A 27096-nucleotide genomic window follows, 5' to 3' on the forward strand; every position below is an offset into this window, starting at 1 on the left:
ATTTTTCAATTCATTCCGACTATATACCTTGTGTGTCCCAATCTATTGAAGTATTAAACAGAAACTAAGTTATGTAAGGTTCCTCAGACTATAAACTTAGTGAAAATTAATACACTTTGGCATCTATTGAAGTATTAAACAGAAACTAAGTTATGTAAGGTTTCTCGGACAACAAACTTAGTGAAAATTAATACCCTTTGGCATCTATTGAAGTATTAAACAGAAACTAAGTTATGTAAGGTTCCTCGAACCATAAACTTAGTGAAAATTAATACCCTTTGACGTTTATTGAAGTATTAAACAAAAGCTAAGTTATGTAAGGTTCTTCGGACCACAAACTTAGTGAAAATCAATACCCCTTGAATTGGATTATGACTAAAATTGTATATCAAAGCAACGTCCATGAGCATCACTTAAAGCATTTTAAGGTACCCAAGACCTACTTGTTATTTAAACATTCAAAATACTATCTCAGATTTGGACACTTATTAGAATTGATGATTTAAAAGTACATCTTTGCAGTGTTATGGAGTTCACAATTATAACTTATTTGAATTCTCATTTAAAACACATAAAATTAGGTTTTCCCTTATATCAGTAAGCTTTACTCTTTTGTGGCATATGGTCATAACAAAGAGTAGTTAAGATGGAAATTGCATATATGATATATAAAATAATAACATCCCATATAAATCTAAAAAGAAAAAATATGTGTTTCATTATAACTGTCCTTAAGCAAAAAGTAAAGGGAATTTCACTACATGAACTACGGTTTCAATTTTATTTGGAGCTTGGGCTTGGGAGCTTTATCAGCTGCCTCGAGAGGAATTTCCTACTCTTTCTCCTTTGGAACTTCTCTAGCAGGTAAGATAGTTGAAGCTAAAGCCTGCTCAAAACTTCGAGAAACTGCTCCATCCTTAAGAACCTCTGCTGCTTTGTCTGAAGAGGTGTCTTTTGGAACTTCAGGCACTTTAGGCTGCTCCTGCTGATTGAAAGGAAGAGGGTTCTGAGTTTGGGCTTCCTCGGCAAAGTCAGCAACTGTAAAGGCTGCCTCCTTTTATTGAGAAGAAGGGCTAAGGCTCATATGGCCCGAGGGAAATAAACGTTTTCTGGCTTTCTCAGCTCAGAAGAAGACTCAACCTCAGCTCGGTTGAGAGCTTCTTCCCAAGTCTGAGCGCAGTAGGCTCGACAAACTGCGGGGACCTCAGCCCGGAGGTTGTCCTCAGTCTCAGCTATGCCGACATCATAGCCATGCTGTTCGGCCTTATCTTTTTCTTTTTCAGCCTCTACCTTTGCCTTCTTCGCCTCGGCCTTTGCTTCTTCGGCCTACTCTATAAGCCTTTAAGCTTCTTCTAGTTGTTTCTTCAAGGTTGATATTTGCTTCTTGGAAGTCGTCAACTACTCATTAGCTTCACGCAAGTGTTTTCTCTACTCCCCAGCTTGCCTTTGGGTATTCACCAAAGCCGAGTCAGCACTCTTCCAAGCATATTCCTCCTCGGCTAACTTTTTCATCAACTGTACATTGCTTTGTTCAACAATGGTTGGTGAGTGTCTACATAGCTGTTGTTCTCCTATTCCTCTCATCATCTAATTGTTGGTAGCAAGAATTGGTTATCTCTTCAAGTTTGAAAGTGGATTGAACGGCCTAAAAAAAAAAAAAGAGTTAGAAATATAGCAAATAAAAACTATGTGTATGATATTTATGATTAAAGAAACAAAACAAGAAGGGTATCATACCATGCCCAAGTATCTTTTAACATTGAGAAAAACCTCGTTCCTTCTTAAACCCCTCAGCTCAGTCATATCCTTTGGAAGTAATAGTGTTTCCTCCAAGGCCGAGGCGATGTGGCACCCAATGCCGCCGTTGAAGTCCCTAAGATGCGTCATTCCTTAGGGGCTCATCGCTGAGCATGGGTGCAGAGAGCTAAGCCTCGGGTTCCGAGGGTTGAGTACCTACCCTTTCCACACCTCGTTGGGGCCCATGGCTAACTTTTTGCTACTTCGCAGCTCGTTGAACCTCATCTTCACGTGTAGGACGAGATCTTCCAGTCTCCACCACATCCTTATCTTTTGGATCTTTCCTCTTTTTCGGATCAGTAGGTTCGATCCTAGATGGCTGGGATGGTTGAGAAGGAGGGAGAGGAGATTTGGGAGGAGGGGGAAGTTTGGACTGAGTGGACTTCCCCGGCGCACCTTTTCCAGGCTGATCTTCAATTAACTCCATCAAACTCTTTTGGGGCTTTCTTTGGATACCCATTTCGTCAAAAATATCCTCAGGAGATGGAGGCTGGTTAAATACTTCAAATTCGTCTACAGAATCCAACAGTTCTACAATTCCCTCTGAATTTTCTTCTTCTCCTTCTTCTTCTGCTTCTTCTCTTTCTTCTTCCTCCTTCTCTTCCTGAGGAATAGGGTGTGATGAGGAGGCTCCTATTGAAGAAGTGGCCACAAAAAATGGCTGAGTGAAGGGTGTACCTTCGAGAATCGGAATGCCCTCAGGAACAATAAATCCTTCGAAAGCTACATTAATGCGGTGGAGCCGAAGATCTTTGGCCTTTATCACGCACTTGGGAGCTTGAAATGTTGTGGAAATGGGTTTATACCTAAGGAGCACGTGTGCTGCTCTTAATTGGCCGTCAGATTCATTCACAAACACCTCAGACCGCAGGATTTTATCTAAACTCTCCCTGTTTACTAATCTGAATTGAGGTCTAGTAGAATGTCTGTCTGCAAAGTCATTAAAACAAAAGGAAAATTTTGTCAAAAATAAAAATAATGTGAGCTAAAGAAGAATACAATCTAAACTATATAGGCTTACAGCTAAAAACCCCACCTGGTGTTCCCTCCTTAGTCAGACAAGGTAGGCCATCATGCCATTCCCCGGAAAAGATTTAAAAATCATATTTTAAGCCTTTGTTCAATGTAGGAAGACATTGGATTAACCTTACTTCAGGGTGCCTAGACTTAAAGTAATATCCTTGCCCCTTCAGATGGTGTAGATTATACATCCAGCTCACATCATGATAGGTCAAGTTTAAATTCATCTTCTCGTTTAGGACCTCTATACTCCCTAACACCCTAAACATATTTGGGGCACACTATGTAGGAGATAGCCTAAAGAATCTAAGGTAGTTTCTAGTAAGATTACCCATGGGAATGGTCATCCCTCCCTCTATAAACGCAATCATAGAGATGACCACTTCTCCTGTTTTCCTATCATCCGCCCATGCTCCTAGAGCAACGTATCTCATACCCATTGTTGGGGGAATCCTATACTTAGCTCTAAATACCTCCATATCCTCCTCGGATTCAACCAGACACTTAAACCTACCCATTTTCTAAAAAAATTGTGAAGAAAAGTTAATAAGATGGAAGGAGAGCCGAGAGGGATTAAGGAGACTTACAGGTTTAAAAAGGAAGTCCTTGGACAAAATTTTATTATTTATGGATGCACAGAGAGGTAAAAGAGAGTGATAGGTTCAATGAATGAGCGCTAAGATTGTGTGATTGTTGTAATTGGAAAGGGAGTTTATTTGAAAGCTATTTATAGTGATGCAAAAATTGTAAGCGGGAAAAATCCCGTTCGTAAACCTAAGAGAGTCCTCCACCGTTAGATTCACATCTTGCTATTGAACATGGGGGACAAAGAAGTCGTCGTAATTTAATGATGGCGTGCTCCTGACGCCGAAACGTCAGGAGCGTGTCTTGGGCAGGTCGAAAGGCGTTTTGGGAATTAGGAAAATCCACGAAAAGGGTGAAGGCAGGATATCAAAATCTCCCTTTTCTTTTGAGGTGACAAAAAGCGAGATTTTAAGGGGCTATTGTGGGGCCAGTCATCCAAAAAGATATTATTAAGATTGTAAAAAATGGGCCTATGGTCCAATGGCCCAGCCCAAGGACGTTAGTCCATCCGAGGATGGCCAAACAGGAACACGATGGGAATAGTACAAGAAAAAGAGATAGAAATTGTATGTGATAGTCCAAAATACGTCCGAGGATAAATCCATCTCAGACATAAGGGTCCAAAATAGATTCAATTATCTTATCATTTTGGATACCCCACAAAGTTGTATTATAATTGAGAAATAAGTGGGGGGTAAGGGAGGAGTAAAGGGAGATAACAAATATCTTCTAAAGCTGCTACCTCCACATTAAATGCTTCCCAGCTTACTCTCTGGCCGCATTAATGTGGAGGTGATACCTAAACAGTAGTTAAGCAGCCTTATGGCTACTAGTTAAAGATTCTGGGAGGTGTTGGATAGGACAGGAAGGAGTTCCTAGAATCTAACCTACACGTATATGGTGAAAATGATATAAGGATCGTGATATATAAGAAGAAAAAGGACCCAGAAGAAAGGGGACGAAAGATTAGTAGCACTATCAATCAAGAAGAGAACACCCTAAAAACCCCAAAAACCAGGCCAAAGGTAATTTTTCTCAGTTTGTTTGTATTAAAAGTTCCTTACTCAGTACTTATGACGATCTTTTCTAAAGAATAGAACCAGTTCTTTCACCCACTTTCTATGAATTTATTGTTTGGACTTGTTGGGCTAAAAACCTATTCCTATTTTGGGTCCAATTCAAATTGAGTCCTTACAAGAACTATAAAACAAAGTTATAGCAATTTATATTTTCATAATAACTAAACTCATATATGAGAATCAGCTATTACAAAAAAATTTCTCCCCAAAACATATATCGATTTATATTTTTCCTTTCCATACATTTTGAAAAATGTGAAAACTAAGTGAGCTAAATGCGTAATTGACCTTAGTCAATCAATAAATAACATTAAAGGGGTAGGGGAAAGCAAACGTATTTACGGTATAATTGTTTATATATGTTCATATTTGTTTTTGTATATATTAATACTCTTGATTTCTATAATTTTCATGTAGCGACTGTATCTTGTTTGATATCTCCCAGGTCTTCAGCTTCAGGCCAATTCACAGCAAATAAACCAATGATCATAAAAAAGAACGTAGCAAGATGAAGTCAAACACAATTTCTAAATTTTCTAAATTTTAACGAATAGAAGGTCAAGATTATAGAGAAATTGAAATGTGAGAGAGAGAGAGAGAGAGAGAGAGAGAGAAAGGGAGAGAGAGGTACCTTTGATAGTAGATATCAAAAACAAACATGTAGTGATAATTTAAAAAAAAAAATTCATCACAAATACTATGCTTATTGGTTTTAAGACAGAGAAAGAGAACATTTATAAATATAAAAGTTATGTAGGGGAAGGGCAAAAGGTATATACAATATGTAAGTGTTGAGGGAGGGAAAGGTTGGGGAAGAGGAAAAGACTTTGTATGTTTTGGTAATTGAAAAATGTAATTATAAGTGGTAAATTGCATAGTTAATGTGATGATATATATATATATGTTCTTATAAAAAAAACTCATCAAAAAAAATGTGGTAACATAATAATAAGTCTGAATAAAGGACTTCTAGGCTACCATATAAATTTATGAAAAATTTGAGACTTTTCTTCATAAATGAGAATTTTATGGTTTTTTTTTTCTTCAGTTAGATAGAAGAAATATATAAGTAGGAAATGCTTCTACCTTCCTCTCATAAAAAAAAAATAAAAATAAAAAAAGGGGTAGGGAAGGACTTTTTCCCCCAATTATACCAGAAGGGAAATTGTACGTAGAAATTAATTGTTTTAACTCTTACCTTTTAGGTTACTTCCACCCTCCTCCCCTAAAAAAAAAAAAAAAAAAAAAACTTTTTAGTTACTAAAAAAAAAATATGCCTTGTGGGAGGAAAAGGGCCCAGCCCAACATAATGGGCCGAAAGCCCATAGGAGAGCTATTTTGCGACCGAGAAGAAGGAGATGGAAAAGGCAGGACCCATCTGGAAGTGGGACCCTCAGAAGGAAGAAGTATTACAATCCGAAGAGGATATCTCTTGTCCGAAGAGGTTGTAATCCTCTGACGCAAATATTATAAATCAATTGAGTGTGTGAAAGGCCAAAATGACCTTCCGAGGACTCCACCTGATCAAGATAAGCTCTGAGTACGCTGGGAAACAATAAGAATGGAGAAATATCTAAAGGGAAAGCTGCTACCACTGTATTTAATATTCTGCAGCAACTTTTCTGGCCGCATTTATGTGGAGAAAACTCCTGAACAGTGCATCCTAACCTACCGCCATTCACACAGAGCTAAAAGAAGATGCTTGACGTGACATGTACTCAAGCAAACTCATGGATGAGGAACAAATGGACGATGGAAATGAGGAGAAGGGTGGCTATATAAAGGAAGGAGGCTCCTAACGAGAAGAAAGAGAAAAAAAATGAGAACAAAAAAGAGAAAAAGAGAACTTAACTGTAACCCTAAGACCTTTGTTCATCAGATAAACAATAATATAGCTCTTCGGATGTAAATTCATGTTGGCTTGTGTTTGAAAGTTGTGATTCGTTGTTGTCAATCCAATACTTAACTTAGCTCTTTCACCCATACTCTACAAATTTATTGTTTTGGGCTTGAGCCACAAATCCTAACCCTACAATTGGCGCTGTCTGTGGGAAGAGCTTGAGTGTAAGGGGAAGTAGCAGTAGTTAATCATGGCTGAACCAGGGTAACAACCGGCAAAGTCTGGGGCGTCCTAACATATTGATCATTTTCTCAATTTGGAGCGGAGGCAAGACCATGAAGGCAGTGTGCATACTACACACACTGAACGAACTCAACCTCGTAGCGAAAGTCATATTTCTCATGCAGAGAAAAACAGCATGCAAATAGAGATTGAAAGGTTAAGAAGGGAGCTGCGTCATGTGAAAAGAAAACGTGCTGCCTCGCACTCTGATGACAATTCGGATGACGGACAAGACATCACCTATGAGCAGAGGTCTCAAACTCCAATCAGCGAATCTTTTTCATATGAGGATGAGCACCCTCGTAAGAAGCAACCTCAAGGTCCACCACATGGAGGGGTGGGCAATGATGCCATGAGCAAGGCTTTGAATCAAATCTCCAGGTCATCTTTCACGTGCAGGATTGAAGGAGCGAAGCTTCCTCAGCATTTTAACCAGCCAACCTTTACTATTTACAACGGTAAAACTGACCCTGTGGAACATGTGAGCAATTTTAACCAAAGGATGGTTGTCTACTCCAAAGATGAAGCTCTGATGTGCAAGGTATTCCCTTCTAGTCTTAGACCTGTGGTCATGAGGTGGTTTGATAACCTGAAAGCAGACTCCATCGATTCTTATCAAGAGCTCACTCAAGCTTTTGGTTCACGTTTCGTCACATGCCGAAGGGTGGCTAGGGCCTTGTCTTCTCTGCTATCCTTAAGCATGCGTGAGGGCGAGTCACTTAAAGCGTATTCGGATAGATATTGGGAGATGTTTAATGATATGGAGGGCAACTTTGATGCAATGGCCTTAGACACGTTTAGGCTGGGTCTCCCCACTGATCATGGTTTAAGGACATCCTTGTCCGGCAAGCCTGTCACTAACATGCGTCAGCTTATGGACCGTATTGAGAAATATAAAAGGGTTGAAGAAAATCAGCAGCAAGGGAAGGGTAAGGATAAGGTTACCCCCCAGGACAGGAAGGACTTCAGGTCGGATCATTATAACAACAATAAGCCGAAGAGAGATTTCGCCTGGCAGTCAAGCTCAGCAAATGCTCGAGCAGTCAATACAGTGTTCAAAGAGCCCGTTCATCAAGTCCTGGAAAAGATCAAGAACGAGTCATTCTTTAGGTGGCCGAGTAAAATGGTAGGGAACCCTGAGAGACGCAATCACAATCTCTATTGTCAATACCACCAAGACCATGGGCATGCCACTGAAGACTGCAGAAGCTTGTGGGATCATTTGGACCAGCTGGTCCGTGAAGGCAGGTTGAGGCATCTTTTGCACCACTCTAGTGGCGGAGGAGGTCAAGCGAATTTTGAGTCCGGAAAGAGAGATTCTACGAAACCCTCATTAGGTACTATTAATGTCATTTTCGCAGCGCCAGGAAGAACAGGGTCCTGGCCGACCAAGGTTATGTCAGTGGCTCGGCTGCTAGTAGGGGATATTGGCCGAGATCCGAGGAGCTCTAGACAGGCTGCCTGCCCGTTTTAGGCTTTTCGAACGAAGATAAAGCTGGGACCAATCAGCCTCACGACGACGCTTTGGTAGTCACACTCAGGATCGGGGGATATGATGTGAAGAGGGTGATGGTGGACTAGGGCAGCGCGGTGGAGATCATGTATCCTGACTTCTTCAAGGGGTTGAACCTCACGCTTGATGACTTAACTCCATACTGTTCTCCCCTGGTCAGCTTAGAGGGAAGGATGGTTGCTCCGAAAGGACAGATACGGCTGCCTGTACAGATTGGCTCAGAAATAGTTGAGGTGGACTTCATTGTGGTAGATGTCTATTCCCCTTATACGGCGATTGTAGCCAGGCCTTGGTTACATACGCTAGGGGCTGTTTCCTCCACTCTGCATCAGAAAGTCAAATATCCTTCCGAAGGGCGCGTTTGTGAGATCCGCGGAGATCAATCCTCGGCTAGGCAATGTTTGGTGGCTGCCATACAACACAAGCCTAAGATTAAATCCTCAGCCAGGGTGGAGGGAGACCTATAGCAGTTAAAGGGTCGGTTGTCACCCATCGAGGGTCATGATGAAGGCGTTAAATGTGAGGACTTAGTACATGTTTTAATTGGGACCAATCCTGAGAGATATTTTCAAATCGAATCTCAAATATCTCAACCAGAGAAAGAAGAGCTAATTGACTTCCTTAAAAGAAATATTGATGTATTCGCCCGGAGTACTTATGAAGCCCCAAGAGTGTACTCGGAGTTCATTTGCCATCATTTGAGGGTTAACCCTCTGAGTGTACCAAAGAAGCAACCTCCTCGGCGGCCATCCAGAGAGCATACTGATGCAGTCAAGGAAGAGGTGATGAAGCTCAAACAAGCTGGGGCTATTAAAGAAGTTTTTTACCCCGAATGGTTGGCAAATACTATGGTGGTAAAAAAGAAAAGTGGAAAGTGGCGAGTTTGTGTGGACTTCACAGACTTGAATAAAGCTTGTCCTAAGGATCCTTTCCCTATGCCGAAGATTGATCAATTAGTAGATGCCACTGTTGGCCATCCTCGGATGAGTTTCTTGAATGCTTTCCAAGGTTACCATCAGATACCATTAGCCCTAGATGACCAGGAGAAAATCGTTTTTGTTACCCCCATTGGTAATTACCACTATAAAGTGATGCCGTTTGGTCTGAAAAATGCAGGTTCTACTTATCAGCGAGCATTTGAAGGATCTTGATAACGTTTTTGAGACCCTGAGGAGACATAAGTTGCGCTTGAACGCGTCGAAGTGCTCATTTGGTGTGGGATCAGGCAAATTTTTGGGTTACATGGTAACACACAAGGGAATTGAGGTCAATCCTGATCAGATAAAGGCTATTCAAAATCTGCAGCCTCCTCGGAATCTGAAAGAGGTCCAGAAGTTAACGGGGATGACAACTGCTTTGAACCGATTCATCTCCAAGTCTGCGGATAAATGTAAACCCTTCTTCTCGCTGATCTACAAGTGGAAGGGATTTGAATGGACTGAAGAATGTGCCTCGGCTTTCCAACAACTTAAAGACTACTTGTCTCGGCCACCAATTATGTCTAGCCTTGAACCAGATGAGGTCTTATTTGCCTATATCGCAGTGGTCCCCCNGACTTTTTAGTTACTAAAAAAATATATGCCTTGTGGGAGGAAAAGGGCCCAGCCCAACATAATGGGCCGAAAGCCCATAGGAGAGCTATTTTGCGACCGAGAAGAAGGAGATGGAAAAGGCAGGACCCATCTGGAAGAACGTGACATGTACTCAAGCAAACTCATGGATGAGGAACAAGTGGACGATGGAGATGAGGAGAAGGGTGGCTATATAAAGGAAGGAGGCTCCTAACGAGAAGAAAGAGAAAAAAAAGGAGAACAAAAAAGAGAAAGAGAGAACTTGACTGTAACCCTAAGACCTTTGTTCATCAGATAAATAATAATATAGCTCTTAGAATTTTCAGGTTTTACGTGTAAATTCATGTTGGCTTGTGTTTGAAAGTTGTGATTCGTTGTTGTCAATCCAATACTTAACTTAGCTCTTTCACCCATACTCTACAAATTTATTGTTTTGGGCTTGGGCCACAAATCCTAACCCTACATGCCTCTTAGGAATAATTTAAGAGGAAAATTATACCCACTTTAGGGGAAAAAATTGGTTACGTATCTAAAAGAGCTAATGGTGAATATTTAAGAACATATTATTTAAGAATTATTATAATAATGGAATTTGTAGTATGCATTTAAGAATTTTTTTTTCTTAAGTACAAAAAAAATTCCTAGTCGATTTCCTGTTGTATTTATCTAAATATTATTTTTGTCATATTTATGTATAATTAAGGAGTATGATGGATTGAAGTGCAACATATCATAGCCAAATTGAACTTAGAATAAGATATAAGAAATAAGTTTAAGTTTTTTTTTTTTTTTTCCTCTTGAGAATTAGATAGGTTTAATTAAGCTAACTAAGGTAATATGATTTAATTTGTGTTGGACTGTACAAAATCATTCTATTTGTTTATATATATATTGGTTAGCATATTTGAATTAAGTTGCAGGATTTCTTAAGAATGAGATCATACCAAGGTATATGCTTCAATTGAGAGAACTTTTTAATTCCAAAGTAATGAACATTAGCATTACCATGGAAAACATAAATCAATACTGCATGCATGTCCACAGTCATAAAATGGATGCAATAGTCAAACATTGTAAGGATCCAAAAGTTGTTTCCTTAAAAATTTTAAATTGTAAGATTTTTTTTTTTTTTTTGAGAAGATAAATGGTAAAAATTAGAGATTAGATCTTTAATAAAAAAAAAAACTTTAGTATGTCTGACTTACGATAATGTAATTTACATCATAATTTGTCAAAAAATATATGAAAATATTCGTATAAAGCTAAATTATTATCTCAAATACAAAGAAAAAGAGGAACAACATACGGTCCATACCTATCGATCATAATATTTTGTTCTCCCTTCCAAGTTATCCTAAGAACTAAGAAGTTAGAAATTAGCATAGATTTAGATGAGATTAAAAGAACATTAGCAAGAATTTATGTAGTATTTAATTTAAAAATTACAAAGCCATTTAGAAAATAAAATAAACAAATGGGAGGCAAATGATCATGTAATAGATCAATGAAACGCATTCCAATTATTTAGACACAAACAATTTTAAAGGGTAAAACACAATTATATAAAGAAAAACTGTAAACATGAATACAAAGAAATAGATTATCAATTGATTTTTTTTTTTTTTAAAAGGAAAAGGAAACTTGGTATTTACAACCCTGGAAAAGAAAATCCAGTACGAACCTTTACATTGTCATTTTTCAAAAAAATAAAGAAAATAATCATATAAAGCTAAGTTATAATCCCAAATACAAAGAAAAAGAGGATCATACAGTTCATACCTATCAATCATAATATTTTGTTTCCTCTTCCAAGTTATCCTAAGAAGTTAAAAATTAGCTTAAATTTAGATGAGATTAAAAGAAAATTAGCAAGAATTTAAGTATATTTAATTAAAAAAAATTACAAAGCCATTCAGAAAATAAAATAAACAAATGGGAGGAAAATGGTCATGTACTCAAACAAAAAAATGCGTTCCAATTCTTTAGATGCAAAAAAAATTAATGGGTAAAACACGATTATGTAAGGAAAAATTGTGAACATGAATACAAAGAAATAGACTATCAATTGAAAATTGAAAAAGAGAAAAAAGAAACATGATATTTACAACCCTAGAATAGAAAATCCAATACAAACTGCGAACCATAAAAATTGCAACAATAAAAGCAAAGAAGTTGAAGGGAAGAAAAAGAGAAACTGGCCTCAAATAGACTTTCCTATTCTAGTTGTAATTTGGTGACTTATGGGGTGGAAAGAAAGCAATACAAACTACAAACCATAAAAATTGTAGCAAAAAAGCAAAGAAGTTCAAGGGAAGAAAAAGAAAAACTAACTTCAAATAGACTTTCCAATTGTAGTTGTAATTTGGTGACCTCAAATAGACTTTCAAAATCTATATATAAAAAATTAAATCGGTGGGTTTTAAATCCAAAAGGATGCAATTGAATGTTTTGATGGGGAGAAAAGTTGTTTTTTTGATAAGGAGATGATAAGTCAGAGAGAGAGAGAGAATGATTGATTGCTGAATTGAAAGCAATTTGGATTCAATGGAAAAGTCAATAATAGTATAAACATTAGCCGTTTGTTTGATGAGAAGATGATGAGAGAGAGAGAGAGAGAGAGAGAGAGAATGTGTGAAGTGGAAACCCAAAAAAAAAATTGTGACATGGCGATGATGTGGCTCAACTGGAGTGTAGCAACAATAAATACTACGCTATAGCTTTTAGATATAAAATAGATATAAATTACAAGGTGATAGCTAATTAGTTTCGATGTAGGAAAATGAAAGTGATGAATATCAAAACAAGTATTTTTTTATTCACGTACCTTTTTATGGATCAAACTTACAAATTAATAAGACCTGTGCAACTGTTCTACAAAGGAAATATCATTGAAACTCTTATAGTGGTGTTTGTTACAAAAACAAACTTGCAACATCCATAGACCTAATTGCTTTATTGTCTTTCTCAAAAAAAAAAAAAAAAAAAAACTTTATTGTAGTTGATGAGGAAAAAAAAGGGAGAGGTGTTTGTTTGTGTTGTTATTTGCAATGCCACACAATAAAAAGAATTGCCATTGTTTATACAAATGAGCCCTTTCCCCCTTTTTTTTCTTTAGAAACACACACTCAAAGATGAGAGGATGATATTATAATACAAATGCATATTACAAACTTCACTAAAAAGCTATGGTAACTTTTTAAAGGAGAGTGAGGCGAAAGCCCTTTCCCCTCTATAAAAACACGAATCCACCCCTTCATAAAATATCCCAATCCTCCTAAGAGCATCAACATTAGCTGTTGCAAAACTATGTTATTCTAACACATCAAAAAGCCTACTTTATTATGTTAGCACACCATTTTGCAATACACCCTACATTACATGTTCTGTTCTTCAATTCAATACATTAAAATAATATATACAACATATTAAAATAATATTTAACTAAAAACCCAATATAATACAAAACACAACCTAGGCAGCAGTCACTGACCACTACCACAATTAGCGGCCACCACCATAACCACCACACGTCCACTACATCCTCCACAATCCAAAACACAACTCAAAACAAACCCAAATGCCAAAACCCACATAGCAGCATCCAAACCCACCTCCAAATGAACCTAAAAAATCCAAACCCATTGCCACAATTGGAACCACCAAGACCACCAATATTAGCTACCACACCCCAATCAAAATCGACCCATAACCACCAAGATAACCCACAACAACCCAAAAAACCACCACCACAGACAACTACCAACCCACCACATTCACTTCTCAAAACCCATCCCAAAAAAAAAAACAACAACAAACCCATAACTCACCAATCAATATAGAGAGAGATTTGGCAGTGTGGGTATGGCTTGGCGAGATGGAGGCATGGCAAGGTGACCAGCATGGCGAGATGGCCGGCGTGTGACTGGTGGAGGTGTGGCACGGTGGTAGCGTGGTGAGGTTGAGAGTGTGAGTGAGAGAGGAAAAGAGTGAAAGAGGAAGAGAATGAGAAGCTGAGGGAGGGAAACGCATGGGATAGAGAGATGAAAAGTGTGTGAGAGGAGAGAAAAAATGAATAAATTTTTTTTAGGATTTGTGTCCATACCGTACTGTTCATTCATGCCAATTTTTTTAGCATTTAGAACATCTGATGTGAGAAGGTTTTTGGTGTGTAATATTTGGCATTTGATACACCTGATGCTAGTGCTCGAAGGTGTTGCATCCAAATTCTATTGTAACACATAAAAACTTACTTTTTCTACTTTAATATAGCATTTAATAATACACTGTACATCAATTGTTCTATTTTCATGTTCCATTAATTTTTGAACAAAGTTTTTGAATTTTGAAAATCTAACCATTGGATTGCATGTTCTTATTATATCCTTCATGCTTGCAAAATTTCAAGAAAATCGAAAATCAATTGTTATGTCATCTAACAAATGTTAAAATTTCAAGTTTTTGTGATCTAAAATTGTGTATAAAAAATAAGTTTGTTGATTGAATAGTAAATAATATCCGATTTAAATGAAATTTGATATACATGTAAGAAAATAACGAACATGAAATTGGATAGTTAGATTTTCAAAATTCACACTAAAAAAATAAATATATGAGAAGTTTGAAAAGTTTCTTTCCAAACTAGTTTGGAGAGAAAATTTGTTCTTAATTTTTTTATTCATTTTTCTATTTTCACGTGCTATCATGTGATAGTTCTTCCAATTTTCTTTCCTTTTTCTCTTTCTTCTTCCTTTGCCACTCCAACCTGGGCTTACCTACATTTACCTATGCTCTGCAAGGGAACCAAGAAGAACAATAAAAGTTGACCACAACAATATATCAACTTCCCCAAAATATATCCAGCTATCATTGAATGAAGAATATCAACCTCTAAACAGATTTTTTTTTTTGGATCCCTTCATCTGATTAGTGATTACATATATCTCTCATAAACTAGTCAAACACCATCCACCTCCAACCCATCACCACCACCACCATTAAAACCCATTAACAAGAGAACCAAATCCATCCTAAAACTAGAACAAACTCACCATTCACAATCACAACTCTCAAAACCCATTCCAAAAACAAACAAATTCAACGATCCAAAACCCATCTCATAGCAAAAACAAACCCAAGATCTCCACTAGTGAACCAACCCCGGTCTCCACCAACAACCGCACCAATCTCCACTAGCAAACTAGCAAACTAGAGAGAGAGAGAGAAGACTTAACAAGAGAAAGAAGAAAGAGGCAAAGTAGGTTTAGCTTGGTGAGATGGAGGCATGGCAAGGTGGTCAATGAGGCAAGGTGGCTGGCAAGGCAGGTGGAGGCGTGGTGAGGTTGAGAGTGTGAGTAAGAGAGGAAGAGAATGAGAGGCACGAGACAAAGAGAGATTTTTTGGTGTTTGGTGTGCCTAATACCAAACACCTGATGCTAGTGCTTTAATGGTTGTAAGATTTGCCAAATGTTGTAACACTTACCAAGAGTCACACTATTTCACCAAAAGTGCATCTTTTCATGAAGACTCTTCGATATGGATTAGATCAGGTCCATTATGGGCATTCTCATTTGGGTTCAACCTAACTCAATATTTCTAATTTTATCTATATTCAGTGTCCATTTGAGAATAACTTATTTAGCTAAAACTAAAAACTTTTTGCTGAAAGTGTAGAAAAAAAATTGAAAAATAAGATTAATAGTACAATGAGACCCATGAATAATATTAAAAAGTACAATGAGACCCATAAATAGTAGCACAAAAAAACTAAAATTGCAAATAAGTTGAAAATTTTAGCCCATCCCAAACGAACACTTAAGCTTCTCCCCCCTTTATCAAATTGGTTTGGAAACAAAAAAGTTAAAATGTTTAACTTCTTTCCTATTTTTCTTTTCACCCATATTTCCCTACTAATTAAACACAACGTAAAGAATTAAAGTTCTTCCCAACTTTGAGAGAAATACTTGAGAGAGAATATAATGGATTAAAGCAAATTCCATTTTCTCATGAAAAATATTAAAAGTAATTCAAGTTTTACTACATAAAGTTTATAAACTGATATGACAATAAATATGATTGATGAATTTCAATCACTTTATAAATAAATGTTTTTATTGTTTATCTGTGATTGGTAACACTTGAATTTATAAACTCAATATGGTAAAACTTGTAGTTTTCTTAACACTACTCTTTTCCCATTCACATTCTTTTGATTGCTTCTTATAATCAAATGGTTTGTTTATAACCCCCTTTTTTTTTCATTATATCATATATTCAAATTTCTCTACCAAATGGCTAAATAAATACAATTTCGAATTATAGTATACAATCCAGACTAAAACATCATTACTTGCTCCCTTTTGTTCGATCACATTATTTGTTAAAGAGTCAACCACACCAACCAGTATACTTTCACTTTTTACTCTAAACTAGGAAACAACTAACATCATATCAATGTCAAACACTCACACCAACCATCCGCTCCTAATCCATCCACCCCCTTTTTTTTTTTTTTTTTTTTTTTTTTTTTTTTCCTCTCCTAAAATTAAAAAGTAATTCCTAAAAATAAATAAAGTAAAACAAGAACAAAAAAGAAGAGATAATATTTCAACATCCATTCTTCAAATTTTTTTTTTTATTCTTTAATTTTTTGTTGAGTTTGCATCAGTAACTTTCCATCAATTTTTTTGTTTTGTTTTGAGTTTATACTTTAATTGTACTATGATATCTTAATAATAATATAATAATTAATCGAATATGAGGATCCAACTATGATATAATTATTTCCTAAAAAAATTATGATATTATAATTATAATCCATTACCCATCCTTTAATCCTTACAAAATCTCAAAAAATAAAACAAAAGGCGAAAAATAGAAACCTTAAAAATTGACCCTCACTAAAATCAAACATCACTCATGTCTCTTTCTCTCTTAGCATAAAATTGAATAAAAAACCACCCAAAAAAAGAAAAAAAAAGAAAAAAAAGAAGAAGAAGCAAATAGCAAGTCAGCACTGAAAGTCCTAGGTGGGGCAGTAGACTCACTGTGGTACCAAAATAATATAAGCCCATGATCCCATTCTAGCTTAGTGCATGTCCTCCCTTCATCTTCACCAATCAAGCCCTCCACAAAATGTTTTTACCACCACACCCACAGTAAAAGCACACAAATAAGACCCTCTCCAACTCACAGGGGTAAAAAGTAAAAAGGTAAAAATCTGTGGAAAAAGAGAGGAAAAAGGAGTGTAAGATGATCTAGTACAGCACGAGCAGAGGGACCAGCATCACTTCTCTCCCAGAGTCCTCGTCCTTCTTCAATTGCCATCCAGTCAGTCAATTTCTCTCACATATACACAGAGAGAGAGAGAGAGAGAGCACACACTGTGTGTGTGTGTGTGAGATTTCTATTGGCTTACCAAGCTTTTTTTATCTGGTAAATATTGTAATCATATGTTTTTTTTCTTGATTCTTTGATCATGTATTGTATTGGGTTTTTGAGGATTGAGGATAATTGGTTTGCTTTTTTGATGTGTAAGTTGATTTGTTTTGGTGGGTTTGGAATATAAAGGCGTGAGCTTGTTGTTGTTCGTTTCTGATTCTGAAAGCCCTAAGGATTCCTGGTACAGTGTTGGCAATTCTTTAATTCTTTTTATTTTTTTTGGGGGTTTTTTGTTTTGTTGGGTTGTTGGAACTATTAACCTAGTTCATGCATAGAAGTTGTTCCTGCAATCTCATTTTTGTGAATGTTGTATTTTGTTTGGTTACTTGGAAGGAATAGCTGTAAAGATTGTGACTTTTGGTTCCTATGCTTAAACATTTGTAAGTGTTGGTTTACTTTGGGTTTGAGTTTCTTTGATTGAGATTGATGTCGGGTATTGGAAATTTTAAATCTTTTTGTAACTGGGTGTTTGTTGATACTGGGAGGTTGGGGTTTGTGAGCTGGGTTGATAGGTGGGCAAGTTATAATAATGAATCAATGGATGCTGTGTCAAATTGAAAAGTTGGGTTCTTGATGTATAATCTTTCATGCTCAGAAAGTGCTAAAATCATTTTCGTGTGTGTGCACACGCACATATTTGGTTGTGTAAATATGTATATATTGGTATGGTTTTGATTGCTTCTTTGTGAGAAGCAACTGGGAAAGATTATGAGTTGGGTATATTTTTCTAAGTTTATCCAGTAGTGCTGGCCTGTTAGGTTTCTTCAGGTTTTGTGATTTTTAGACTAAGATTAATGTTGGGGTTTAGAGGTCTGACCTTGGTGTGATGGCAAGTGCCTTCCACCCAAAGCGGCATGTTGTTGGTTCAAATTCAGGAATTAACCTGTCAGAAAAAAAGAGGGGGGAGGGGTGGGGTAACGCTGCTTATCAATCACCTTTCCCAGACCTTGCAAAAGTTGTGAGCTTTGTGTACTAGGTACAACTGGGGTTTGGAAAGTTTCAATCTTGATTCATGAAGTTTGGTGATATTGAGAAGAGGCATTATGAACCCAGTGAAAAAGGACTTTTAACTTCTGTGAACCTACAAGCAATGAAATCTATTTTGCCTGAATCTCCTCCTTCCCTTCTCCCTGCCCTCCAAAAAATGAAAGAAAAGAAAAATAACACTTGAACTTCGTTGTATACTCTTCTTCTCTTTCAGGTGCCAAGTAATCTGAGAAGGATGGGAAATAATGGTGCTGATGCAATTCCTAGGGTTGATGAGGCTGGAGGTGCTGAAGCCACCATTGAGATAAAATTAAAAACATTGGATTCTCAAACATATACTCTGAGAGTGGATAAACAGGTAATTTCTGTAGTGCTTTCTTGTTACATTTTTATTGAGTTATGGCCTTAAGTATTTTTGTGTTCAATTTACTTTAAAGTTGTGAATGCTAGTGGGTTAAAAGTTCCTTTATTAGTTACCTATAATTCAGCTACATTAAAATTCTTTGGGTGCCGTGTTGAGTGTTTTTTTTTTTTGATAAGTAATGAGACTTATATTCATCATGAAAAAAATGCAAAATAGCCATTACAGGTGTTCATGATGGTGAACACAAAAAACAGCGAACCAAAGCAACAAAAAAAGAAAAAGAAAAGTAACTTAAGGGGCACTTCTAAGGGTAGAAAAGAACTCCAAAGTAGAAGAGCAGTTTGAAGAACCCCAACACTTAGCCCATTCAAAAAGAGTATTTTGATAGAGCACGTGTAACTGAACAAGTGTTCTCTCCAGAGCCTCAAAAGAGCGCCGGTTTCTTTCCAACCAAACAACCCACATCAAACAACCAGGAACCATATTCCATATGTCTGAAGCAGATTTCCCCAACCAATTACTCCAACAAGACACCAAACTCACCACAGAACCTGGCATGATCCATTGAACCCCAAAAGCTTGTAACATTTGCACCCACAAAGAATAAGCTACAGGACAGTGAATGAGAAGGTGGTCCACAGATTCTGCAGATCAGCAGCACATACAACACCTATTCGCCAAAGGGAGGTCTCGGAGCATCAAATTATCCAAGGTAAGAATCCGACCATGGGTTGCGGTCCACAAGAAGAATGCCACCCTCTTAGGCACCTTGACTTTCCAAATCCCCTTCCATGGGAAGCAAGAAGGAGATGTACCCCTGATCTTATGATAGAAGGAATGATTATCAAATTTACCATTCCCATTAAGGCACCAATGGGGTCTATCAAACCCAATACCTCTAGGGATCCGAGCCTGAATGAGTTCTAGGAAAGAGAAGGCAGTGCTGTTTTAGCATATCTACATGGTTGTGTTTTAGTGCTTGAGATGGCTTTTTACAATTAATGTCTTAAGTATAACAAAATATGTTCTTTAGCTAGAGAGGGGATAGTGGAATTTCCAGTCTTGTATGACTTCTCTTTGGCTAGAGAGGGGACAGTGGAATTTCCGGTCTTGTATGACTGCTCTTTGGCTAGAGAAGGGACAGTGGAATCAATGTTGGTGCAACAAAATGGGAGTGGAAGGAGGGCCTGGGATGTGAGATTCCCCTGGGATTTTAATGATCGGGATGTAGAGCTGGTAGCCTCTTTTCTCAATTTTCTTGATTCCAATATCCCAATTAAGGAAGGACCTGAAAAAATGTGTTGCCAGTTGAAAAGGGATGGAGAATTCAATATTTTTTCTTTCTGTACTGGACTAAAGGGCGCATGTGCCTGGGTCTTCCCTTGGAATAGTTTTCCGTGTGTTAAGGCCACACTGAGGGTCTTTTTCTTTGTTTGTACTGCAGCATGGGAAAATTCTAATGTGTGATAATCTTATTAAGTGAGGTTATATGTTAGTTGGGTGGTGGAGCAAGGAGACAGTGGATCATCTTCTGTTGCACTGTACTGTTGTGTTCAATTTATGGGGCTTTACCTTTAGATCTTTTGGGATTCAATGGGTGTCACTTGAAAAGACCCTTGATCTATTTTTTGGTTGGAAAAATTGGTTTGGCAAGCATTCATCAGATATTTGGAACCTAGTTCTGCTATGCCTGATGTGGACCATCTGGAGGGAACAAAATTGCTATACGTTTGATGATGCAAAAAGTACAAGGCCTCAATTGTTAGATATGTTTATTGGTTCTCTATTTGATTGGTCTCACGCTTGGGGTTTCACTAATTGCACCTGCATTCTGGACTTCGTACAGTCATTGCCTTTCTATACAAAATATTTTTCATTTGTAATTCTTTAGACTTCTTTGTATTCTGTACATGAAGTAGTCTCTTTGCAATAATAAATATTCTTAACTAAAAAAAAAAAAATTCATGAGAGAACTTGGAAAAGTAACAGATTGACTCTGCAATTCACCACATTATTCCATATTTTGAATATCTTGCAGGTGCCTGTCCCTGCTCTAAAAGAACAGATTGCCTCTGTCACTGGTGTGTTATCAGAGCAACAACGTCTAATATGCCGAGGAAAGGTTCTAAAGGATGATCAACTCCTCTCTGCATACCGTATCCAAATCTTTTTGACTTGTGGAAGTGATTTTAGCTTTAAGCTCTAGTGGCATATTCTTTGAAGCTTAAGACGCTCTTTCAATTACTCTTTTTTTTTCTTTTTTTTTCCTTTTTTGTGTTTGTATACCTGATTTTCGAGTAATGGTTTTTATAAATAATTGAAGAAGCAATATGCTTGATATGAACGATTTCTTATTCATCATATATATGGTTCAATGAACTTTACATGTTCTGTTTATCCACACACTCCATGTTGGTCCAGTCTCCTGATAAGCTAGGTAAACATCTCTTTTAGAAGATAGGTTCCACCAGACCCCAGGTCACAAAAGAGGCAGCAATTACCAAGATCCCGCCTGTGTTGGGGGTATGTTTTTAATGTAGTTAAGATGTCTTTGTATTGTGGCGCAGAATGGGGAGTAATATCATGCAGAAGTCTGAAGAGATTGATAAGCTTACTCGAAATCCCATGTTATAGTTGTCCTGCTGTTCAGGTTAATAAGTTTTAGGAAAGATTTAATTGAATTTTTAACATTTGTATTGCATTGCAGCATACAGTGCCGAGCAGAAGTGGGTCCTCACTAAGATCTCAAGTCTAGTGAATTTCTATACTCAGCAGTTCGCGCAGTTCCGCATTTTGCTTGAATGGTGATCCATGCTGTAGATCCTGTGGTCCATGATAGGTTACTCTTCAATTCCCAATTAACTTTGTGGATTGAAAAAATTACTCCTGTCTTCCCTTACATTCTCCGGGGCTATGTGAAATTGATGAAATGAAACTAATATATTTGTTTTCCAAATAGAGATAGTAAGGGGTTTGTGGTGGCAGTGTCCCATCCATAATAATCGAGAGCAACATGAATAAGGCATAACATGGCCAAGAGCCTTGTAGTTTAATTGACACCTTTTGGTGTTTCCAAGGGAGATGTCTAGGGTTCAAGTCCCCCCTCCCCCATTGTAACTATTGAATTATCAAAAAGAAAAAAAAAAAAAAAAATGGGCATAACATGCATTTTGTCCCTACATGGTTGGTTATTCCTTTTTTGGTAAGTAAGAACATTTCATTCATAAAAAGTATAAATAATACAAAGGGAGTCTATTAGCTACTATACACATTAGATCCCCTACTAAGTTATGGATACGATGAATCTATTAAATCACACAAATTAGTTTGCCTGTCCTCATCCAAAGATATCCAAAAGAAAATATATGCTACAAGCTGAGATTTCAATCTCACTATAGATAACTATTGCCCCTCAAAATTCTCCCTTTCTTCAACCCCCCCTCCCCCCCAAAAAAAAAAAAGATTTGCCCAATCAAAACCAAAGGAACCATATTCCACTCCCTATTCCTAAAGGAATTGGTTATTCTTTGCCATGTGGTTAGTTACTCCTAAACTTCTGTTAATGCGTACCAGTGGCAAAGGATTTAATTGCAAATAGATTGTGAGCGATAAATGTTAGCCTTATTATTTTCCAGAATAAGTTAGTGAAAATGCTCATAGAAAAGTAGTGATAATTATGATTTTATTAACTAAGCATATAGTTTATTATGTCAAAGTCCTGTAACCAATCTTGCAAGAATGATTTAATGTTGTCTTTCCTCTAGCTGAATCCATTTTGTTACAAGATTTTTTAATTGTCCATTCTTTTCTTTTCCCCAAAAAATTATAGAGACTTTTGTTAGAGAAGCATCAATTTATGCTGGGTGTAAGTTGAAGCTACTCCTCAGCATTACAATACAAAATTCAAAATATCAAGAAAGTCTAAAAATGAGGAAATGTAAATAATGCAAAATGCAGCTGTCAAATTGTACAAAGGTTTTTACTGTATTCGTCATCTTTACATTTTCTGCATTTAAGTGAATTTCTTAACTTGACACTAATTAGATGTTGAAGATGGTCATACCTTGCATATGGTTGTGCGGCAACCTGTTCCACCATCATCTGAGGGTTTATCACATCATCCAGGTATACTATGCTTTGGTATAACATAATACCTGATCTATATGTTATGATATTTTAATATGCTGTATAAGGTAAAGCTTCTTTGTTTTGTAAGTTGAAGTACCTTTAAATGTGATGTATGTCTGTTAGTGGCTCCTCTTGATGATTGACTCACATCAAGTATTCTACTAAATTATTCCCCCCACCCCAAACAAAGCATGTTAAAATCTTGGGTTTTAGTTGTATTGAGTTGTGATGGACGTGTATTCTTTCCTCCTTAATTAAGAAATGCACAATCTACTATCCTTTGCAATTGCAATCCCTTAAAAATTGGCAAGAAACTCATTTCCCATCACAGAAATGAACAGGCAGCTAGGTTATTATTTATTTTTTATTATTATTTTTTTAAATTAGTAAAAATGAATTTTATTAAAAATGAAAACAAGATGAGGCCCCAATACACAGGGAGTATACTAAGGGACACTCAAACAGAAAAGAAATAGAAAAAATAATGTCAGCCAAGATACAGACTATCCAAAACTGAAAAGATCGGAATGAGTTGCAAAGAACTGAGTCACTTGCCAATGGCCTTTGGGCCGAATGGTACTTCTGCCTCCCATAACTATGGGGTGGTGGGTGAGGGTGGGGATTCTTATCCTTTGAGTATGTCAATATTTACCTTAAAAAAAATCTCTTGGTCATTTGTTGGAGAACCAGCAATTTGGTTGATAAATGGCTGGTGATTTACTAAAGTGTGAAACAAAAAGATTTGTATTGACTCGAGATCAATGGCAACTTTTTCTAGGATATTATGACATTCTCAAATGTATATTTTATCTAACTTGTCTCCTGTCCTCTTCTTTTCTATTCATTTTTTCTGCATTGATAATATTGATGTACACATAATTTGCTTCTTAGCATTTGGATTGCTTAGAATTACAACACTGTACTTCTGAATATTATTGTTTGCAGCAACTGATCCTGCTTCGAGTACAAGCCGTGGTCACAGCACTCAGGTGGCTCCTGGGGTCGTTATTGAAACTTTCAGTTTGCCTGTTCAGGGGGATGGGGTTCCTCCAGAAATCAATCGGGTGAGTCTACAACTACAGGAGGATTGAGGCACTTTTATGGTATTATTGGTGCAACTGTGTCTCATGGTAATTGTTTCTCCTCTCTTTTCTTTATTTCTGAGCAGATTGTCTCTGCTGTTCTGGGTTCTATTGGAATTTCAAACATTGTAAGTGGCAGTGAAGGGACTGATGTCAGGGTAAATCTTACTGACTATTTCTGGATACTAATGACTTAGCTTGTTTGATGGACTGCAGTATGACATATAAATTTCCATGAATTGTATATAGAACGAAATTCTCTCTCTCCCTCTCTCTCTCTCTTGGAGAATGTACATTGTTAAGTCGAAAAAAAAAAATGTAAAAACTATTAGAGATGGCTTGACTAAGGAGATGTGTGAAACTTTATTTGAGGTCTAAGAATTTTTTTTTTTTGGCCAACAACTATACTTGAATAACACATGCACACACACACACACACACACACACACAGATGACTGTGTTATCAACCCATCTTTTACTTTATATTTATATTTACCTTACATACACTTACTCTTGGGGTGGCGGGTGGATACTGAAGGAACATGGCCCACAGAATCCTACACAGCTTCATCCTGAACAAGCTGGTGTCAGGGGCCCATCTGATAGATTTCATAGTACTTATGGACTTCCATCATCAGTTTCTTTGGGATCTCCACAGCCTCCTGTAAGTTGGAAATCATTCTTCTTTTCATTGATATGCATCTTCCCCTGTATTTACTTTATTCTTCCTCTATATCAAATGAACCCCATGGACAATCCATTATGGTTGAATAAAAATATCGTGCAATGTTCTTGGTTTTTGTAGGTAATTCCTGATTCTTTGACTACACTATCACAAAATCTAAGTTTTATGAGGCGTGAATTTGATGCCATTGGTCAGTTTATTTTTTAAATATATTTTTCAGTATTACAAAATTTTAAATTTATTTAAATTTATTTAAATTTCTGTTCCTCCTACAAAGCTGGGTTGTGAGACAGTGGTTACACATTGTAGTGGCAGGCAGAGGTGGGGAAAGCAATGCTCAGGCAGCTGCTGCAACTAGGACTTCAGAGAGAGGTTCTAATTCCATACCACGTACAGGAACTGTACAAGAAGGGTTTCCAACACCCGCATCCTTGGCTGAAGTCATGCTATCTACCAGACAAATGCTCTTTGACCATGTGGGAGAATGCCTGCGCGTGCGTTCTCAAGTCACTTTACTATCTTTATATATTGTTGAAGATAAATATCAGTGTCCTGTAATTCAAGTCTACTGGTGGATACTCATATTTGAACAATTCAATTGCTCGAGGATAGATGAATCTGTTTTACAACCCCCCCCCCCCCCCTTTCTCTATTCTTTGGCCAAGAATCTGTATATTTGAAGGATTCTTCCAAGGCGTATTGATATACAAATCCGAAGAGGTACTATGTAAAATTTATGTACGGGTTATTTAAATTCTATGTGCTACTTTTTTTGATAAGTATAAATTCTGTGTGCTACTTAAAGTGAATAATATCCCTAATTGACTGGTGTTCCTTTTATAATAAGGTTCTTCAACAACCACACCACATGTTAATCGAGAGGAGCGTAGTGATACTCAGCAGCCCACTGGGCACAGAGACTCAGTAGCTAGTGGTGAAATTCCTATTAATCCACCGACTTCAAGGGTCTCAGAGGGTCCATCTTTTGCTGGAGAGCCAGGAGTACGGGTTGTACCAATAAGGACCATGGTTGCAGCAGTACCTGGTCCCTTCAGCCGCCTGCCTTCAGATTCATCCGGTAATTCAATAGGTTTATACTATCCAGTTCTTGGAAGGTTTCAACATGTGGCTTCTGGAAATGCGAGTGGTGAACAAGGATTTCAAGCATCTGGGGAGCGTCATCCTGCTGGTCTCCAGAATGAGCAGCAGACAGATTCTGCAGTACAACAACATAACATAGATGGTCCAGCAATAGACGGTAATCTGAACATTTGGTAATCCAGTTAATCTTTGTTAGAAATTTGAGTTTATAGTCATGAACTTCTCTTGGTGGCAAATCTTGCAGGATCATTTCCAACTCCCAATTTAAGACAGCAGGAGCCATCTAATGGTCGCAGTGTAAATATCAACATTCTGTCAGCTGGTGGGACTCAAAACAACCCGGATTCTGATAGACAGCTACCGAGCAGTGTTGTGCAGTTTTTGAGGACCCTCTTTCCTGGTGGTGAAATTCATGTAGAAGAAGCCAGTTCACAGGAAACAGGTGCTGTCCCAGAGCATGCAGGGACATCTAATGGTGTTATGAATGCAATGGAACCAGAACCAAGAGTGAGTGATGAAGGAATATTTTTGTCTAATATGCTTCGTCAGATCATACCCTTAATATCTCAACAAGCAGGTGTAGAGCCAGATGGTAGACATACGGAAGAAACTAACACGTCTGAGAATAGACTGCCTCGGGATTCTTCTTCTCAGGTGAGTGTGCTTCACCAAACTTGTCATGGCATATAGGTCTCATGTTTCAACAAACTTGTGATATTAACCTGTGAATGCCGTCCTATTTTCTGACCAACTAAAGTATAAATTCATAAGTCAGGTTGTTGGTCAAAATCATGATATTCCACAAAACAGGGATATTAATACTTAAAGTAAAAAAATGTATAAAGAGAAGCTACATAATGAAGTATTTGCAGGCTGAGAACTCAGATGTTGGGACGTCTCGTCGACCAAGTGATGGTGAAACAAACCCTCCAAATTCAAAACGCCAAAAGGTACTGCTGCTGAGTTTTCTTTCCTTTATTTTCCCTTTTTCCGTCACATATTCCTTTATTTATCTTTTCCAGTGGGTTTAAATTCCGTTACATCATGTTTTTAGTTAGATTAAATACTGTTGTAAAAAATTATTTGATGTGAACCCATTAACCATATTGTCTATAATACAAAATTTCTTTGCAGAGCTGGATGGTTTTGTCAAGTATACCATATAACACATTAAGTAATATGAGACATAACTTAGTGGAACACTGCTTGTTAAAATTATTTGGGTAAATTAAACCATTATCCCTTGAGGTTTATCGAAATGACACTCCCCCAAGAGATTGTATAAATGACATCCACCCCCTCCCCCCCCCCCCCCCCCTCTTCCAAAACTCCAAATTGCGGTTTATAAATGCAATAGTTTAAGTCCTTGCTGATCTAACGTCTTTCTTGGTAGGAAGAACACAAAGCAAAAAATTATGGGTTTGTTCCATAGCCCAAATAAAAAGGGGAATTCGTCTAGGGTCTCTTCAATGACAAATAAATAGGAATTTCTAGTTGTACCTTGTGAAAAAAAAGGGACTTCTTTTGTCCTTTCAAATTGTGATTCTATTAATAGAGTATTCCATTTTAGAAACAGATTCTTATCCAAACTATGGATGAAATGAAACTCCACCCTCCCCCCCCCC

The 27096-nt window shown here is 37.3% G+C and overlaps 2 protein-coding genes across 2 annotated transcripts in view; both read left to right on the forward strand.

Annotated features, from left to right (window-relative positions):
• The first annotated feature begins 6739 nt into the window (after positions 1-6739).
• On the forward strand, positions 6740-8077 carry LOC136067640 (uncharacterized). Its single transcript, XM_065773807.1, has one exon. It carries the CDS (start codon positions 6740-6742, stop codon positions 8075-8077), a length of 1338 nt encoding a protein of 445 aa, XP_065629879.1.
• Positions 8078-16767: 8690 nt separating this feature from the next.
• The window catches only part of LOC111988929 (ubiquitin-like domain-containing protein CIP73), a 12406-nt gene continuing 2077 nt past the window's right edge, over positions 16768-27096 (forward strand). Inside the window, 12 exon segments of the mRNA XM_065773233.1 lie at positions 16768-17118; positions 18326-18469; positions 20514-20631; positions 22520-22600; positions 23549-23667; positions 23772-23843; positions 24224-24349; positions 24491-24560; positions 24680-25090; positions 25218-25628; positions 25716-26125; positions 26344-26421. Coding sequence (XP_065629305.1) covers positions 18347-18469; positions 20514-20631; positions 22520-22600; positions 23549-23667; positions 23772-23843; positions 24224-24349; positions 24491-24560; positions 24680-25090; positions 25218-25628; positions 25716-26125; positions 26344-26421 — 2019 coding nt within the window. The 5' untranslated portion in view covers positions 16768-17118; positions 18326-18346.

This window comes from Quercus suber, unplaced genomic scaffold (genome assembly GCF_002906115.3).
Source record: "Quercus suber isolate HL8 unplaced genomic scaffold, Cork oak 2.0 scaffold_6, whole genome shotgun sequence".
In the NCBI taxonomy this organism is placed as follows: domain Eukaryota; kingdom Viridiplantae; phylum Streptophyta; class Magnoliopsida; order Fagales; family Fagaceae; genus Quercus; species Quercus suber.